Source organism: Aedes albopictus, chromosome 3 (assembly GCF_035046485.1).
Source record: "Aedes albopictus strain Foshan chromosome 3, AalbF5, whole genome shotgun sequence".
Classification (NCBI taxonomy): Eukaryota; Metazoa; Arthropoda; class Insecta; order Diptera; family Culicidae; genus Aedes; species Aedes albopictus.
In genome coordinates this window covers 223424999-223444154 of record NC_085138.1, presented here as the reverse complement: position 1 = coordinate 223444154, position 19156 = coordinate 223424999, and the positions used below count along the sequence as shown (strand labels likewise).

General features: G+C 43.5%; 1 protein-coding gene across 3 annotated transcripts in view; it reads right to left on the bottom strand.

Annotated features, from left to right (window-relative positions):
• Positions 1 to 19156, bottom strand: part of LOC115267533 (zwei Ig domain protein zig-8-like) — a 663084-nt gene that overhangs the window by 435726 nt on the left and 208202 nt on the right. For all 3 annotated transcript variants that reach the window (XM_062859127.1, XM_062859125.1, XM_062859128.1), the window contains one exon: positions 10092 to 10269. In XM_062859127.1, coding sequence (XP_062715111.1) covers positions 10092 to 10164 — 73 coding nt within the window. In that variant the 5' untranslated portion in view covers positions 10165 to 10269. The remainder of the gene's footprint in view (positions 1 to 10091; positions 10270 to 19156) is intronic.

Genomic DNA, 19156 nt, shown 5'->3' with positions numbered 1-19156 from the left:
AAACGTAGAACATTATCGCCATTATCGATCGTGGCACTTACTGATGATGGTCAAACTGCGCTCAAAACTTTCTGTTATCAACAATGTACGGTTCCGGCGACCACCACGATACAACTTTGAACGACTGAAGCATCCGGATGTCGCCTTAACATACGCGCAGAATGTCGAGACAGCGTAGTACAAGGACATCGAGAAAGGAAAGTACAAGGACAAGCTCGACGTGGTTCCTCTAGAGGATTGCTAGAGTATAGTTAAAGCAACCATCAACAACGCAGCCGAGAGAAACATCGGGTACGTGGAAAGGATTCGACAGAACGAATGGTTCTACGAGCAGTTGTTACTATTTTTCTTTTACTGACGGAATAATAATCAAAATGTCATTTAGCTACTCTACTCGCATGCCTTAAATCAAAATGGGATAAAACGCACCATTGAGTGATTGAGACTTATATCCTTTTTGGTCCGTGCCCGGCTATGGCGCCTCTCATTGTTTTTAAAGTTCTCGTTCAGTCAATGAGCAAAGACTTAGATTGACGAACAAACAATTTAATAAACGTTCCATGATTTTCTATTTTACAAACATGTACATTGAAGGTCTTAATTCTATCCTACCTCGGCACTATTGCTAGCGTATGCTGCTACCCGCTTCGCAGGAGTGCTGCGGCTGCTGCCGCCACCACTGCTGCTACTGCTACCGCTGCTGATGTCGACGGGGCCCCGGAGAGAAGAGATGATCGATCACGAAAACATAATTTCTGAACGCGCCACTGTTCGAGTGCGCTTATCTGACAGCGCTTTCTTCGAGAACGCTAATTCCTTCGCGTTATATGCACACACACACTATTTCTTAACGTTGGTTCTCATTTGCTCCTTGGTTTCTTCACGGCTGCTGAGCCATCACTTATTCACCGTCTCGACACTTCATGCTTCGTGCATGACCGGTTACTCCTACCACGCTGTATCAATACCCGCTCACTTCACTGTATCACTGCAATCATTCTCGTCGTCGAACAAATGCACCGGCGAAAGGCAAGCAACGACGAATGGACTGAGCCTCGCTTCCTGGCGAATCCGCCAGCGATGCACTCTCGATAATTCTAAACGAGCTCGATGCACTGGAACGGCTCTATCTTTCTGCACGGTACAAACGCACTCACAAACTGTCGTCTGTTGACCGAGATCACCGAGTTTACTAGTGACGTAGGACGATGATTGCGTTCTAGTACCTCCCACCGAGGTGATGATCGCTCTGATGCGGCCGGTCGATACGAAGCACGCAAAAAAAAGGCCCTGTATGGAATTGAGTCTGATTAGCATTCCAATAAGATTGTTTTCTTGCTGGTTCGTTACCTCTTGCGAGAGCCTTTTCCTTCTTCTATGCAGGCTTCGTTTCGCCCTTCGTCTAGGGTTGGTATGCCAATGTTCGTGGTGGCAGGGCTGATCTGTGACAGTAATGTTGCTTTATAGAAAAGGTTTCCTTCACACTTTGAATAAAGATTTACCTTACGTGGTGTTTTAGTCGGTGATTCCAGACCAGGCGATTTTCGGTTCGACGATTCAGTTCTGAAGCGGGGAGATGTTTCTATGGAGGTTAAATGAGATTAACTATCGGGTGCTGTTAGACTCACTGGGTAAATGCGTTTTACCTCTAAGAACTCCACCGGTTGGACACACGTGGATGGTGTTCTTCGATCCCCTTCGTTAAGCGTGTGACAGGCGTCTTGATGCTGTATGGGGAAATGATCAAGTTATATACACACTTTTCTTATTTTCCGATAGGCAATCAATGTACCTTGGCCGTCCTGATGATTTTGCCTTAATAGACGGACTTGGAGATGCAATTTTAGTTGTTTCTGTCTCTGCGACGCACTGCCACTATCTACCACTTGTGGTGGTTACTCGAACGTCTCGTCTGACTCTTGACGAGGCTTTGTTCTGATCTGGCGGAAGTCGATCGCCGGAGATATTGAGAGCTGAGAGCGATTTGTGTTGCCTGATTGTGCTACAGCACGGGCTAACTTGATGTGTGGGTAGTTTTATAATATCATTCCAGTGTTGCGGATTTGACATTTTATTCTAATGTGTGTGCATATTGTAACTAACGAGAGCTTGATGTTTTCATAGCGTAACACAGTTCAGAGCGATATTGGAGAAAAAGAATGAAGCGCGAGCGGTAAGGAACCCGGGAGAACGTGGAATGTTACAAGCGGAAGTAGAAATAACAGACTCACCTCTTTCGGGAGAGAAAGCTCCGCCCGGTGAAGCGGAGTGCCAAGCAATGGAGCTTCTGTGAGGTGATCGGACGTGAGTTGACCGAAGCCATCTGTTTGCACCGGTTATCAGTCAGGAGATTTGGAAAACCGAACAACTGCCGGAGGAGTGAGGGGATGGGTAATCTGTTCCATTTTCAAGAAAGTCAAGCATTTGGAATGTGAGAACTTCAGAGCGATCACCATTTTGAATTCCGTCTATAAAATGCTCTCCCAGATTATCTTCCGTCGTCTGTCCCCTAAAACGAATGGGTTTGTGGGAAGTTATCAATCCGGCTTCATCGACGGCCAAGAGACAACGTATACCAGATCATCACCATTCGGTAAATTCACCAGAAATGCTCTGAATAGCAGGTCCCTACGCATCACTTGTTCACCGTTTTCAACGCAGTATAAGACAGTAGCAACCACACAGAGCTTTGAAATGTCTTGGACCAAAAAAGCTTTCCTGGAATGCTGGCCAGATTGAGCAAAGAAATGATGGCTGATATGCGAAACTGCGTAAGAGTTTTGAATGAACTATCCAATTCATCCGAAACTCGTCAGGGACTACGACAAAATGGCGGACTCTCATACGTACTCATTAACATCGATCTGAATGGAGGTATGCGATGAGCCGGACTTAACAGCCGAGTTGCAATTATCACGGAATCCAGCAAATTTGCTTTGCGGACGACGTGGACATTATAACCAGAACGGTGACCGAGCTGCACATCCGGAGCCAAACGACAGGGCAAGCCTAAGTAGCAGTGTTATGATAGACGTGAACACTTTTGAGGTGGTTGAGGACTTCGTCTAACCCAGTTCCTTATAAACGACAGACAACAACATAAGCCGTGAAATACAAAAGCGCATCGAAAAAAAAAATCACCCACGAACCAAATGTACCATGTACAAGACGCTGATAAAGACCGATGGTTCGCTACGGGCACGAGACGTAGACTATGCTCGAGGAGGCCATGAAATCACTCGAAGTGTTCGAGCGTCGAGTGCTTAGGACCTACTTAGGACCATCTTTGGCGGTGTACAGAAGAACGGTGTGTGGTGTCGAATGATGCGAACTCACGGCATTCTACGCCAAGAGTAACAATACAGTGAGGCATCAGTAGTGCTATGATATTTTATGTTACGGATTGCTATATCCTATCAATACCTATATGCAGGGATGGCATTACCCACATAAAATGTGCACAGTGCTGCTCATTTTCATATTAAAACCGTTCATTCTTCCTCATACATTTAGGAGTATGCCATCCCTGTCTACGAGTCATGTTGCGTAGGAAGATGAAATGTGACATATTTCGTTCATCTTCCTCTCTTTTTTGGCGTTACGTCCCAACTGGGACAGTGTTTCTCAGCCTCATAATGATCACTCGTTCATAAATGATTATAATTTTCATAATAATGCTAGCTTACAACTATAAAACTGAATTTTGTCTTTTCTAATCTATGTAGTGGAAATTACGCATTTTGTACCCTTTGGAGTGTCCACAGTGGGACCACTCCAGCAAGGGAACAAATGTAAACGCATGTTCAGCACACACTCACTCCAGCCGACCATCATCTCTCTAATTGCACTCACACCAAACTCCAATGAGGATGGCGCTCGTACATACCAATCGTCTACCACTTTCCATAACCCGCAACGTTCAATTGACTCATTAAAATAATGCCGGTGGAAATCGGAGCATTTACATAAAACACGAGTAAAGTCGTTATCACTAATGAAACACGAACTCATTTGAATAAAATCACATTTTTAACACAACACTTCATTGAACACCAAGTGTCTCTTCTGGAGTGGTCCTCTGTGCTGGACCAAGTTCTATGTATAGCCGGGAGCAAAACAACTCAATCCTTCTGGATTATAGGCTCACTGGCTAGTTGGCACGTTGCTTGACCTTTTTCCTGATTTAACCTATGTATGAATTTTGCTACCATTCCATTCATTGTACGACCGTCGAGATCAACTTGGAAAGCAATATCTACAAAGAGAAACAATTGAACACAAATCGGTTCGATGTTGTCGAAGGGGAAAGAAAGACAATTCACCTTCACATAAAAATCACCGTCAGACAGTTCGAATGGAGTTTTTCCCAGCCCCAACCAAGTGAGAATTCGGACTGATCCGTACCAACTCACAGGAAGGGGAGATTAAATCCAAATCAGCCTAATGTTCTGCACTAATGGACGGATGGCATAAAATGAGTAAGCCAGCAGCGGCAGCCACCTTGCCGGAGAAAGCCACCCGACATTGAGGATTAATTTCTTAAGATGACCATAACTCTATGTGGAGTAGGGGAAGCTTTTACTGTTAGTTGAATAACCTACCGAGATTATTACATTTTCCTACGAAAACATTGCAGTAGGCTTGAGTGGACTGTAATTCAGTCTTTATTATACAATAATATGCTTATGTGGATGGTTTGTTTCTTAGTCTAAGTCAATGTTGGCCATTCTGTGATGGTTTTAAAATTATGAAGATAAGATGTCAGGAAAGAGCAAATATAACACATGTGTATGAAAGACATAGCTAAATGCCACACGGTGTCAAAATTTTGATTATTATCGAACTTTCATATACCTCGGATTTTTCTTCATAGAATGTTAGAATTTCGGCTATAATGTAGAAATGCAAAATTTGAAAATATTCTATCGGGCCCAAATACTAATCATTTTTGAAGAAAACTCCGAGGTACATGAATGTTCGATAATAATCGAAATTTTGACACCGTGCGACATTAAATTGTGTAAATTAATTAGCAGATTTTTTTTTTCTAAAGGCTCGAGTAGTATGCAAGAAGCATTGGGTTCAATTCCGAGCCTGTTCTTTTTTCTTATTTTGTATAGTTTTCCCTTTTGCCAATACATACAGCTTATGTACATTCGTTTGGAAATATGCATCGCAAGTAAAAGGTCGAAAAAACGTTATCTTACATTAAAACAACACATCACAGAATAATCGATCAACCGGCTAATCTAAATCTGCAACCCGTTATTTTATGCTTCAACAGCAACACCCTTCAAGCACTGTACAGTTTTCGGTCCCAGTCATTTTCATAAGGACGCAGTGGTTGCATCATCACTTCCACCTCTTTCCCCACAATGAAAAGCGTTCTTACGTGTCCGGAACCCATCTCGTTCTGAGACTAGAAACTCTTCCGCATGTATTCACTGAAGGTTTCTAATGATCTTGTGATACAGAGTAGTAACTATTCCAGCTCGAGCGGAATCTCTGTACGTCTCGAAAAGCTCCTTGCAAATCTATCCACTAAAATACGCCATGAATTTAAGAGAAATTCAAGCTTTTTGTCATTCGATTTCTAAAATATTATGTTGGCAATATTCGACTTGCTAGAAGAGCATATACCATCAATATCCAGAAAGTGTATTAACCTTCATCCAGCCAACGTACATTTTCCACCTTCGGAAAAGCACAAAAATGATTATAACTTTTTTGTTTTTCGATGGATTTTGATGAAATTTTCACAACTTCCCGAAAAACTCTTCTAGTTTATGATGCCGGGGACATGGGTGCCTGGTCCACATGGTTCCGGAGTTATTCCGGATTGTCTTGGGGTACCAAAATTGGCCACATACTTTGCGCAACGTATATCTCAAGATCCCGATGAGGTAGAAGTATAGTGTCTTCGGCGAATTTGTTCAGCAGGTTAAGAACTAACTGGCAACGGCGACTTTGGTTCGCGATTCGGCCGCTAGGCGGCGCCAGTGTCAAAAATGATCAAATCCTCATATCTCAGAAACCTGATAAGATAGAATGATGCTGTCTTCGGCAAAATTCTTCAGCCAGCTCAGAACTATCTGATAGTAAAGTCTTTGGTTTGGGGTTTACCCGCTAGGTGGCGCATTGTGTCTGTAAAATTCAAACTCGTATATCTCGATACCCTAATGAGGTACAAGCACGCCGTTTTCAGCAAAGTTGTTCAGCTGGCTAAGAACTATCTAGCAACGGCGGCTTTGGTTTGCGATTCAGCCGCTAGGCGGCGCCAGTGTCAAAAATGTTCAAATCCTCATATCTCAGAGACCTGATAAAATAGAATGATGCTGTTTTCGGCAAAATTCTTCAGCAAACTCAGAACTATCTAAAAGTAAAGTCTTTAGTTTGAGAATCATCCGCTAGGTGGCGCCAGGGTAAAAAATCTTCAAACATATATTTCTCAGAATCCTGATAAGATAGAATGATGCTGTCTTCAACAAAGTTCTTCCGCAAGCTTAAAACTTTCTGAGTCTTTGATTCGTGATTTATGCGCTAGGTTATTCGCTACACCGTCTTTGACCCCAGACAAATTTTGTCACACCTCAATATTACTCCGTTTTTACTTCCGGGAATGTCTCCGGGAATTTCTACTGGAACTCTTCCGGGAATTTTTCCAGGAATTTCTCCGGGAATTTCTCTATGAATCCCTTTGGAAATGTCTCCGGAAATTCTTCCGGAATTTTTTCCAGGATTTTCTCTAGGACCAACATCAGGAACTCCTGTGACGATTCCTTCCGGAATTCCTTCAGTAATATCCCCAGGGATTATTCTGGAAATTTCTCCAGGAGTTCTCCTGGAATTCCTCCCCATTCCCTCAGAGAATTTTCCCAGGAATACCTCCATGAGTTCCTCCGGGAATTATTCCCTGAATTCCTCCGGGATTTTTCTCAGAAATTCTTTCAAGAATTTCTCCAGGATGGATTTTTCTAGGAGCTCCTCCAGTAATATCTCCGGGAATGTCTCCAGGAATTCCTCCGGGAATTCCTTCTGGAATTTCTTTAGAAAATCCGCCAGGAATTGCTTCGAAAATTTCTTCAAGAAATTGTCCGGGAAGTCCTCCAGAAATTCCTCCGGGAATTCCCCCAGAAATTCCACCGAAAATTTCTTCAGGAAAACTTCCGGTTTAAAAAAAAAAGCACTCTGATTTTTTCTAGGAAGTCTTCTTTCAGGAAGTCTTCCGTGATTTTTTTTTTCAGAAAATCCTCTGAGAATTTCTCCAGAATTTCCTCTGGGAATTTCTCAAGGACTTCCTCGTTTGTTTTCTCCAGGAATTTCGCCGGGAATTTCTCCGGGAATTCCTTCGGGAATGTCTCTGGAAATTCTCCCTGGAATTTCTACAGAAATTCCACTAGGAATTTCTTCAGGAAATCCTTTCAAAAATTTTCCTGGAATTCCACTAGGAATTTCTTTACGACTCCTTCAAGGAAATTTCTCCGGGGATTCTTCTAAGACTCTCATAAGCAATTCCTCCACTGATTTCTTCAGCAATTTCTCCAGATTATTTCCAGGAATTCTTCGGGTATTTCTCCAGGAATCATCCCGGGGATTCCTCCAGGAATTCCCTCAGGGGATTCCTCCTAAGATTCTTCCAGAAGTTTACTTCGGGGAATCCCCCAGGAAGGAGGATTTCCTGAAGAATTTTCCAGAGGAATTGCTGGAGAAATTACCGTAGGAATACCTAGAGAAATTTCCTGAGGAATTCCTGGAGCAAATCCTAGAGGGATTCTCAGAGGAATACTTTGTGAAATTCCCAGAAGATTTCCTGAGAAAATCCCGAAGATTTCCTTTAAAAATTTCCGGTGGAGTTTCAGAAGAGTCTCCGGAGGAATTCCTGAAAGAATTCCCGGAGGATTTTCTGGAAGATTTCAAGAAAAAAAATCCCAAAACCATTCCTGGAGGATTTCCTGGGGAAATTCCCGGAGACATTCTTGGAGGAATTCCTGGAGCAATTCCCGGAGAAATTACAGGATAAATTCCCGGAGGTATTCGTAAAGGAAGTCCTAGAGGAATTCTGGGAAAAATTCTCGAGGGTTTTGTGAAAAAAGAAATCACGGAAGACTTCCTGAAGAGATTCCTGGAGAAATTTCTAGAGGTTTTTCTTGAACAAAAAACAACAGTTTTCCTTAGAAAACTCCCGGATATATTCCTGGAGAAACTCCTAAAAAAATTCCCAAAGAAATTCCTAGCGAAACTCTTGGAAGAATGCCTATAGAACATCCCAGGGGAATTCCTGGAAAAATTCCTGGAGGCACTCATGGACGAATTCCTGGAGAAATTCTCAGTGAAATTTCCGGAGGAAATCTTGGAAAAAGGTCCGAAGGATTTCCTGGAAAAAATCCCAGAAGAATTCCTGCAGAAATTGCCGAAAGCTGCTGATAGGAGTCCTAGATGAAATCCTGGGGAGATTTCCGGAGGAATTCCCGGAGGAATTCCTGGAGGATTTCCTAGAGGATTTCCTAGAGGAACTTCTGGAGGATGTCTCCTAGAAGAATTTCTGGAAGATTTTCTTGAGGAATTCCCATCGGAATTCTTGGATAAACTCCCAGTGGAATTCCCGAGAAATTCCTGGAAAAAATCCCGGGAGAGTTCCTGTAGAAATTCCCGGAGACATTCCCGGAAGAAAAAAAAAACGGAGCAAAAGTAGCAATATTGTAGTGCGACAAAACTTGTCTGCAGGGGGTCAAAGACGGTGTTTAAGTATTGTCTCTTGTACCACCGTACTCGACCGTCTACTATCCTGCCAAATGGCACTTAGTTTGCTGAACAACCAGATACGTCTTACTTCCTCTTAACTTTCGGAACAATTTGCTGCACGTTTTCCGTTTTTTGAGATAAAATTGTTTGAATGTTTTGATTGCTGGTGTCACCTAGCGTCGCCATTGTCGGAAAGATCTCAACTTGCCGAACAATTTTATAGAAAACGCCATGCTTTTAGCTTTTTACAGTAACGAGATACACGTGTTTAAATATTATACACAAGGTGCCACCTAGCGAATAAATCACGAATCAAAGACTCAATTATCAGACAGTTTTTAGCTTGCTAAAGAACTTTGTTGAAAACGGCATCATTCTACCTTATCAGGATTCTGAAATAAAGAATTTTGAAGATTTTTGACCCTGGTGCCACCTAGCGGACGATTCTCGAACCAAAGACGCCATTACCAGATAGTTCTTAGCCTGCTGAACAACTTTGCTGAAAACGGCATGCTTGTACCTCATTAGGGTATCGAGATATACGAGTTTGAATTTTACAGACACAATGCGCCACCTAGCGGATAAGTCCCAAACCAAAGACTTTACTATCAGATAGTTCTGAGCTTGCTGAAGAATTTTGCCGAAGACAGCATCATTCTATCTTATCAGGTTTCTGAGATATGAGGATTTGAACATTTTTGACACTGGCGCCGCCTAGCGGCCGAATCACGAACCAAAGTCGCCGTTGCCAGTTAGTTCTTAACCTGCTGAACAAATTCGCCGAAGACACTATACTTCTACCTCATCGGGATCTTGAGATATACGTTGCGCAAAGTATGTGGCCAATTTTGGTACCCCAAGACAATCCGGAATAACTCCGGAACCATGTGGACCAGGCACCCATGTCCCCGGCATCATAAACTAGAAGAGTTTTTCGGGAAGTTGTGAAAATTTCATCAAAATCCATCGAAAAACAAAAAAGTTATAATCATTTTTGTGCTTTTCCGAAGGTGGAAAATGTACGTTGGCTGGATGAAGGTTAAACTTTCCCCCCACCAAGCTTCCTCCCTGGTTACCCAATTCCGGGTTTGCTGCGAAATTGCCGTTTCGAAAGCCAAATCAAAAATTTGATGCTCCCGGCTTGAAACGAAAATAATTACACACCATGTTAAGCGCGCAATATACACAAAATATCCAACATGTAGCAGCTTGTAACTTGGATGCAGAACAACCCAATCTACACCGACATGGGTTGATATATCTTTTTTTTTTCGTTCGGGGTATGTCCCCTCCCCGCCCGCCGTTTGGTAGGTACAAGCAAAACATTTAAATAAAAATACCGTACTCACCGTTAAAAATGAAAAGTATGATGAATATTAAATTGGAGTGGCACATATTGTTATGCTGATTCAACGTGGACATTGCTCGCTTCCTCGAGGGCCCGTGCCGATGTGAGCCGATGCGATGGATGGGTCGTCCTTGCGTGGGTGTGTCGTCAATTTTTCATAAAAGCTAGGCCAAGCACTCCTGCAATTAAAATGAGATGAGGAAAAACAAACTGTATCAATAATTGTTTCAACCGCAAAGTCGACGTGGTTGTTGTCTTTATCATCAACATCGTTGTCATCGTTATCACAACCTCATCGTCAGCAAATATATTTCATGTACATTAAACCAAGTCATGTATATTGGCAAAGGACCTGTTCAGAGAGCTGGAGAACCTCCTAACTTATCGGATTTTTTTTTTTTTTCAAATGGACGCTGGGACACCGTTGATGATTATCCCTTCTCCGATCTTCGATTTAGGGCTGCAAAATGGTAAGTCGACAATAAGGGTCAAACATAGCTTTGGTCTTCACAGGGTCAATCGATGACAAAGACAAAGCCAGTTAAGGGTTGAATATTTAGTTAATAGTGCAGCCTGGGCACTGTTGTTTTTCTGACTTCAGCTAGATTGAGGGGGTACATCCCGACGCGTCAGTTCATTAAGGAGATACGGCTCAAACAGCGTCTGCACTGGCATCCAGTGGCTACATATGAAATGCTCCTACACCGGAAGCTATACCTAAGAAGGCAGCTCCATCACGGAGGATAGAAGACATTTGGCCAACAATCTACTGTCTCGAATATCAAGAAACCGTTGATGAGACCAACAGAAAAATATAAGAAGTTGATTTAATGGCATCGAACTTTAGCATGGAACAAAGGCTAAGAGTAGGAACATGGAATATTTTTACGCTTGCTCAGCAAGGCAGTTCGGCACTCGCTATAGCGAGGCGCGGCACATGAAGCTCGAAATGCTGGGACAAAGTGAAATCCGTAGGCCTAACTTTGTAGACCACAAGCTACCGTCAGGACTGCTATTGTTATATTTCAGTATTCGAAACGACAATGCTCCCCGACACCTAGATCAGGTGCTCATCCTGCGGCCCGCGGGCCGCATGCGGCCTTCCAAGCCTTAAGATGCGGCCCGTGGAGTACTTTAAGACGAATCGATTTTTTTCTTTTTCTTTTCTTTTTTTTTTAATTTTTAGCCAGTTTATAGTTATTTATAAGTGGTACGAATCAAATGAAAGTTTGTTAAAAATGTAATCTTGATTTATTTAAAAATTAGTTGCAGTTTTTAAGCGCAGTCAATGCAACGCTGAACAAATATTTCACATTTTGCCTTTCCGAAGAACATAAAAACACAAAGCACGATGTTTTTGACAAAATTCTCAGCAAATCTCAACTTAGTTGCCAATATTGTTTAATTTTCACTGTTTGTTTAAATTTCTATTATAAGACTCACACATTTTTCGAAACAAAACTTACGAATCCAATTTGAATTGTCCAAGCGAAATTCCTGAACGAACTTAATGAAAAAAAATCTCAGGCGAGATTCATTAAGCGTCCCCTGTGCCCTTCTGGAGAAACTTTTGGATACATTTGTGGAGAAACTCCAGGAAACATCATTGGAGAAAATTTGAAGAAATTTAATGATGAAGTATATCATCAACTTTAGAAGTGACTTATGGAAAGAATCTACTAAAATCTTCAAGAAACTCCTGGAAAATTTTCGGGAAAATCCGGAAGCTATTCTAGGAGTAATTCTTGGAAACGATTAATGAGGAATTCCTGAAGTAACTTCAGGGCAGTTCCAAAGGCAAATCTACGAGGAGTTCTTGGAGGTGTTCCAAGAGAATTCTATAAAAAACTTAAAGAAACTTTAAGAAATTTCTCGAAAACCTTCTCGAGCAACTCCACAAGAAATTTCCGGAGAAAATCCAGCAAACCGTTTTGAAGCGATTCAAAAGAAATTCTTGTAAAAGCTGCTTGACAAGTTCTTGAAGTGGCTTCAAGGCAATTCTAGGGACAACTTCCAAATTGTTTGTTTGAATTTCAATTTGAAGCTCAAACGTTTTTCTCAACCAAACTTATGAATCTAAATTGAACTCCACGAAGGGCAATAAGTTATAAAGTTTGATACTTACACAAGCTCTGAACAGTTCAGATTTTTAATAAATATGCTTTAGAATCGTTCTTTTTGTTGTTTTTGTGCATCGATGTTTTATGCGGCCCGCAGGTCGATCCCGAATTGCAAATTTGGCCCGCGGTATCCTCCAGCCTGAGCACCACTGTCCTAGATGTTGATTTCCTACATAGTGCCCATGAATCGGTGGCGCTTATCAAGTGGGAACCAATTCAGTAACAAATTATGAAAACGACGTATAATCAATGCTACACCATTTATTATACGTCGTTTTCAAAATTTGTTACTGAATTAATGTAGAAATCACCAAGAAGGCATTGTTTCAGAGAGGGGCTAGTGCACACCGCACCCTCAAAGTTAGCTGCGTAGCCTGCAGCAACGATCATCGATAACTCGCTTCGGGTAGCATACTGGCACTTAGTCAGCGTGCCGAAGACTCCTTTCCAACCGCGCGGGCTTGGATCCAACCCAGTAAACTGACACCACGACAGCAACGCTACCAGGATGTTCTCCCAGCGGCTTCTTAATCGCTGCAAGAGCCGATTTCGACAGCAGGGCACTGGTATGACCTACGTAGCCGACTCCGAACCCTTGAACCACCTCTTGTACAGCGTCTTCACTAGCCATTCTGCGAGTCTACGTGCCACCTCTCCTGTCCGGGATCAACCTGTGAGTCCACCTTCCTTTGGTGGAACTGTCCCACGCGCGCTGCCATTTGACCATAGAGGCCATCCTGGCAGTCCTGCGTGTGCCTCTTATGCCGCGCATTTTGAAGCACTCCATGCCCTCACTGATAAGGATGCTGATAGGCACCACACCAGTAATGACGTCGTGTGACACGGTACGCGCTCGCAACCCTCAGGCACATAAGCTTGAAAGTACTTTCCAGCTTCCGTCGGTAGCATTCAGTACTTAGCGCAGTGCCCCACAACGGGCCGCCATACCTAAGTATGGACGTAGCAACACTAGCCAGTAGCTTGCGCTTACTGGCGTACATCGCAGAGCTATTGGACATCATCCAGGACAGTGCCGCTAGAGCTGTGGAGCAGTGTGGAGGCTATTTTGCAGGCGCAATCAACGTGGCTACCAAAGGTAAGCTTATCGTCGATCATCATACCCAAGTGTTTGACGGAGCGCTTCGAAGCGATAGTGCAATCGCCTACACTGATCACCGCTTGCTGCTTCGACTTTCGGTTGTTCACAATCGCCACCTCAGTTTTGTGGTGAGCCAACTCCAGTTTCCTGGATCTCATCCACGCCTTTACAACCTTGATCGACCGGTCAAGTCCACTTCTTCGTTCAATTCACCATAGACTTCCAGCGTAATGTCGTCAGCGTAGCGGATGACCTCCACCCCACCGGGAACTCTAACCTCTACACCTCGTCGTACATGACATTCCACCCAAGCAACACACAGGGTTACAAAGCAGTGAAGCAAAGCAAGAAATCACTGTGACTTACTGTGCAACCCTTACATACGCTGCCGTCACTGTTTTGTAACCATGTGTGTTGCTTGGGCATAACTCCGGACCCAGGATGAAACCTTGCGGGACTCCTGAGGTTATGTGAAAGCACTTCCTCGTCGTAAACTAGTACTCGATTCTGGAAGTAACTTCTGAGAATCTTGTACAGGTCTTTCTGCATAGCAGACCTGCACATCTCGGAAGCCTCTGCAATAGCTACTTTTAAGGCCAGGTTGCAAACTCCGTCCAGACCTGGGGCCTTACGCTAAGGGGCTTTGCTATCCCCGCAAGTTTCACATCGGTAACCCTCTCCTCAACGACAGTCCCAGTCCCCGGATGTCCTACAAAAGGAGGCCAAATACAAGGATCATCACGCGGAAAAAGCCCCTCGATGATGCCCTCCAACACCTCAGGAAATCGCTCTGTAGGAGCCTTTACACCTCTCGTCTTGGCCATCACGATCCTGTAGGCATCACCCCACGGGTTCGCATTGACACTCTGACAGATACCCTCAAAGCAGGCCTTTTTTCTTGCCTTTATTCCGGTCTTCAACCTAGCTTTTGCAGCGGCAAACTCCACCCGCTGTTCGTTAGCTCTTCCTTAGTTCGTGCCCACCGCATTCGCTGCTTAGCCCGTAGCCAGGCGCGGCGCAAGTCCACAATCGCTTGAGTCCACCAGTAAGCCGACGGTCTTCCATTTCTAGGGTGGACTCGCCTATGCATGGTCGCATCGCACGCGATCAGCTTGTCGCCGTCTAAAACAATAGCGCTTCGCTCACGGCGGAGCGCCTTCCTAAATGCCCCTTCGTCGAAGTATGATGTCTTCCACCTGCGAGGGCTTGGCAATGGCCTATCCGCCTCTTCCTCTATCCGCTGCCTGCTGTTGGTGTAGTCGATACTGTAGCGAACCGCCAGGTGATTGCTGTGAGTGTAGCTATCGTCCACTCTACAGTTCTAACCAGGAACGGGAAAATTCATTCACTCACATTCATCTTGCCAACTGCGTTCTTTGTTTTGATTGCTTTGTACCGTTCGCTCACGGTTGGATCAAACCGTTCCAATGAACTCCACCGAGTCTCAATACAAATGAACTGCAGAAAGAAAGATTGCATAAAGAGAATGGCAAAGAAGCAATTCTATCATGTCGATCGTGGTTCTTCGGTTGGGCCGTGATTCAATGAATCTTTCCGCGAACGTTCACACACGAATCAAATTTTAGATTCAGTGTGAATGAAAGATTGCATTCGCGTGATTGTTATGACTATGCGGGTTTGGTGCGTTTTCTTAATTTATTGCTAGATGGGAAGGTACACACTTATTTCTGAATTACCTGTTCGGTACTTTTTTGACGAGATTATAACAGCAGTACGATCTCGGTAGTTTCGGTAATCGATTTTACTGAGGTTCAGTAAAACAACTGTCAAAATTGTATGGAAAAGGTAAACAATGCATTTTTGCTGAACGAGTTCGGTGCTCAGCAGTTTTAATCTCGTCAAAAAATTACCGAACTCTGTAATCAAAATTAAGTGTGTAAAGCATGTCTATTCGTGTTATATTTCCTTGGTTGTGCGAGGGCAAAGGGGGAAAATGCGTTGACCTTGGCGGTGACATTGTGCAGATGGTGCGGCGCGGAAACGGTTGATTCGGTAAAATATATCTACTATTGTACCATGTATCATGATGAGATGTGCTAGCTTTCTATCAGAAAATATTTCCACATACTTCTACCGTACTTGAATGCATGCATGTCACCGCCGGGACATTGATAAGGATCAAACTCGCCGATTTGTGCCTGATTTGCCGAACGATAAATATTTGACCACTTTTGACAAATACATTGCGGCTTTTTCTTTGATTTGTTTTTTGAGAGTGACAAATATTTTTGTTTGCCCTGTACTCCTTGGCCAAAATGTAACTGTCAAAATTAGTGAAATAGTGAAATCTTTGGTTAACATTAAAAACATAAACAAACCAGAGTAATAATTCTCCTGATCTATTAAAACACGGTACAATATAGCGGTAGTATTTTCTTTCCTTTGTCAAGTATGTAAACTTGATAATTTATTGCCCTTTTCCGGTTATATTATAATATTGTTTTCCTGAATCAGAAATTAGCCCATCTTTGCTATATGCCCAAATAAATAATGTACGTTTGGCGATGTTATCCACATGCAGTAGTAAAATTGCCTGATTTCAAATTACGTGGAAATCCATAGACCCTTTCATATTTACCATCGATACTAGTTAATTTCCTAATTAGTTAAAACACGCAATTACATAATACCCCCAACAAACGGGATAGATAAAACTAGCACCATCAGCATCAGCGGCAGTACGACGAACGAAACGAAAGAATCGCCGCGATTGAAGGAATGCATTCACGTGTGATCCTTTCAAGACATTCGCCTTGCGATTGCAGTCCCGTACCGAATGAGTCAACGGATGAACGTGAACAACGATGAACGCTGCCATAATTTTCGTGTATTTGCTTTTTCCCCTTCATTCGCCTGAGTGTGTAACACACTATGTACAGGATTGCTGGGATTGTGTTTCGTTCCGCGAGAATGTTTGTGAGAGAGCTCGAAATTAATGAATCGTGAACGATTATTTCCATGCCTGGTTCTAACTTCTTGTTAGGTCAGGACTCAATAATCGATTCCGCACCATTCCGACTTTAGGTACTCTTGGTACCGACATTATCCAGGTCGATATCTAGTATGGCCAGTGTCTCGAGCAGGATCTGACCCCACTGGTTCGTGAAACGGCTTGCCCTTTCCACGGCCCAGGCGTAAAAGTCACCCGCTATTACCACCGGCCTTCGCCCTGTTAGCACGCTCTGTTTACCCGTCGTCCATATCGGCGCCATTTTTCTGGATGCGGGTACTCGGTATGGGCCCGTTATGATGGCGATATCCGTCCCTCACTCAGAAACCGTCTGACAAAGCAGATGCGGAGCTGCGTCATAGTTGTTCAGATTCAGCTGCGTTACCTGCAATGTGATTTGTTCACTGTGACTTTCTTGAAGTTTAAGCACCTGGTACCACCCGTTGGATGCCTATTCACGGATTTCTCGGTACAAATCAGGCAAATGAATGGACTCATGCAGCCTTCTGCCTCATGGCCTTCGGTGCCGCATCTCCTACACAGTTTACTACTGTCAGGCCCTTTGCAGTCCCATGACTTGTGTTCTGGTTCCAGACATCTGAAACAAACCTCCGGCGGCTCGTGGAATGCCAGATGACATACGCAACAGCCGACCTTGATGCTCCCTACCTCAATGGACTTCTTCACGTCCGCCACAGGTAGCTGAAGCAAGGCACCTGTGTCCCTGCCGGCCCCTTCCGTAGCCTAACGTCTACGGCAGGTGGCCACCTGCACGTCGCACTGTTGTCGCAGTGCCGTGACGAGCACTTCCGCTTCGGTGACCACGTCTAGGTTCTTCACCTTCAGAGACGCGTCTTGTGTAAGAACCCTCATCTCTACCCCTTCGCCAAGGACCTCTTCCGCCAAACTTTAGTAGGCGGCGCCCGCGCGCTCCTTATCGCGCTTCAGCTCCAGGATCATCTTACCCGTACGAGTTCGGTCTTGATGACCAGCGCGTCGCATTTCTCGTGCTATTTCGTGGTGGCTTGTCAGTCTTGACAAAAATTAAACACTATTTATTTTATTTTGTCCGACGTTTCGATCCGTTTGGGACCTTCTTCAGGGACTCTATAGTTACATCTAATCTTTTACGCCTTCTTGGTTTGGCATTCCTGTTTTCCTCGACCCATCCTCCGAAGCTTTAGATTATATTTTATTCCTCTCACGCAATCTACCATCGCCATCGGGAAGAGGAGCAACTTCTCTGTCTAGTAATGGTTGTAGATTGTGTATCTCTCCCATCCACAATTTTGAAGGAAAGTGGTGTTTCCAAAATCAGCTACGTCCAATTTATTGATCATGTTGTAACCAGTTTATATTATTTTTTCAGGATGGAAAACTGCTTGAAAGTAGCATTCAACGATTCAACGTAAAGAAAGTGGTTAGTTGCAGTGAGTGACACAATCTGCTGATCAGATACCCAAGACTGGGCCAAGAGGTGGTTCCACGGGTTATGTGGGGATTGACCCACTTAAAACTCATTCTCTATCTTCCTTACTTTTGCGGTACGTCCGTTAGGGGGGGGGCGTACATTAATACTCTCTGTTGGTAAGCGTTCCATTAACTACCGGCTTTAGGTGAAACATCAAGAAATCCCATTGCAATTTTGCATAAAAACTTTAGAGGCACAAATCTGACGAACGAAGCATCGAACCAAGCCACACTTGTTTATCCTGGGTTTACTCACTTGCACAAATAGGCAGCTTTTCTAAATCGAAAGCATTTCGGCCATTGTGGCAGCCATGTTTGTATTCTTTGAAGTTTCTCCTTAAGATGTCCTCTTTCCTGGTCCTGGCTTATACTGTGCAAAGTAAAAAATCTCAAATAAGAAACAAAGTAGAAAAAAATGCACGAAACAAATGCAAAAATGACAAAACCTAACAAATAATAGATTAATAGAATCCACACAAATTTTCTTCTCGAAATGATTTATTATTCCACATCAAGGTATTCGTCAGAGATGATTACATTTGAATGTGCGATGCATCATTGTTCTACCACGGCGAACGTAATGCTGGGTAATCCGTACGAAGGCACACCTAAGGCACCGTCTGATGTTGGCACACATGATGCTTCCAGCTTGGAAGTATTTATGGCATGGCTAATAAATTCTCGCGATAATTTCCCTGTCGCCTAAGGTGTCAGCTCAGAATCCGTCGTCGTTTTCGCCGTATCGCAGGCACTTCGAATCGTAAACGTCAAACGACATTCAACTTATTTCTTTTCTTTCGGCTCATTTTTACTTTTATTGGAAGCAATTTTTATTTCTTTATGACGGCGCGCGGAAAACTCGACGCGCAGCCCAGCTGGCCGGAAACTAAAAGGCGGAAAATGTTCATCAATATTTGTTCTCATTTGTTATTTATGCTTTGTGGCTCCGAGGAGGGAAAAAAATTGATAAATTAAAAACAATTCGAGCGATGGGAAAACAAGAGTGTAATGTTATAGCCAAACAGCACACTTACATCCAGCCAGCAACGGAGGAAAGGAATTAAGCTAAAAGCTTTGCCGTTTGTTTTCCATTTTGCTCGGCACCTCCCACCGCGGGCCCTACCAATCATAATAATCACGAAAAAAAAGGTTCGAAAAGGTTTCCCATGGTATTGGATAGTGGGAAAAATGTTTTTCTATTCTAGAATTTTAACTGTTTTTATCATTTGGATTAAGTACCTACTAATCTTCAAAGTATCATGTTTAAGCCAGTTGCTCAACTTGTCAGCTGGTCAGTTGAGACATTGTTAATTGTAATCATTCGTTCCTATTGCCTTTGGTCACCGTATCTTTTACCACTGTTCGGCCCTTCAGTGCAGAACTGCGGAGAGCTTTCTGCATGTCGT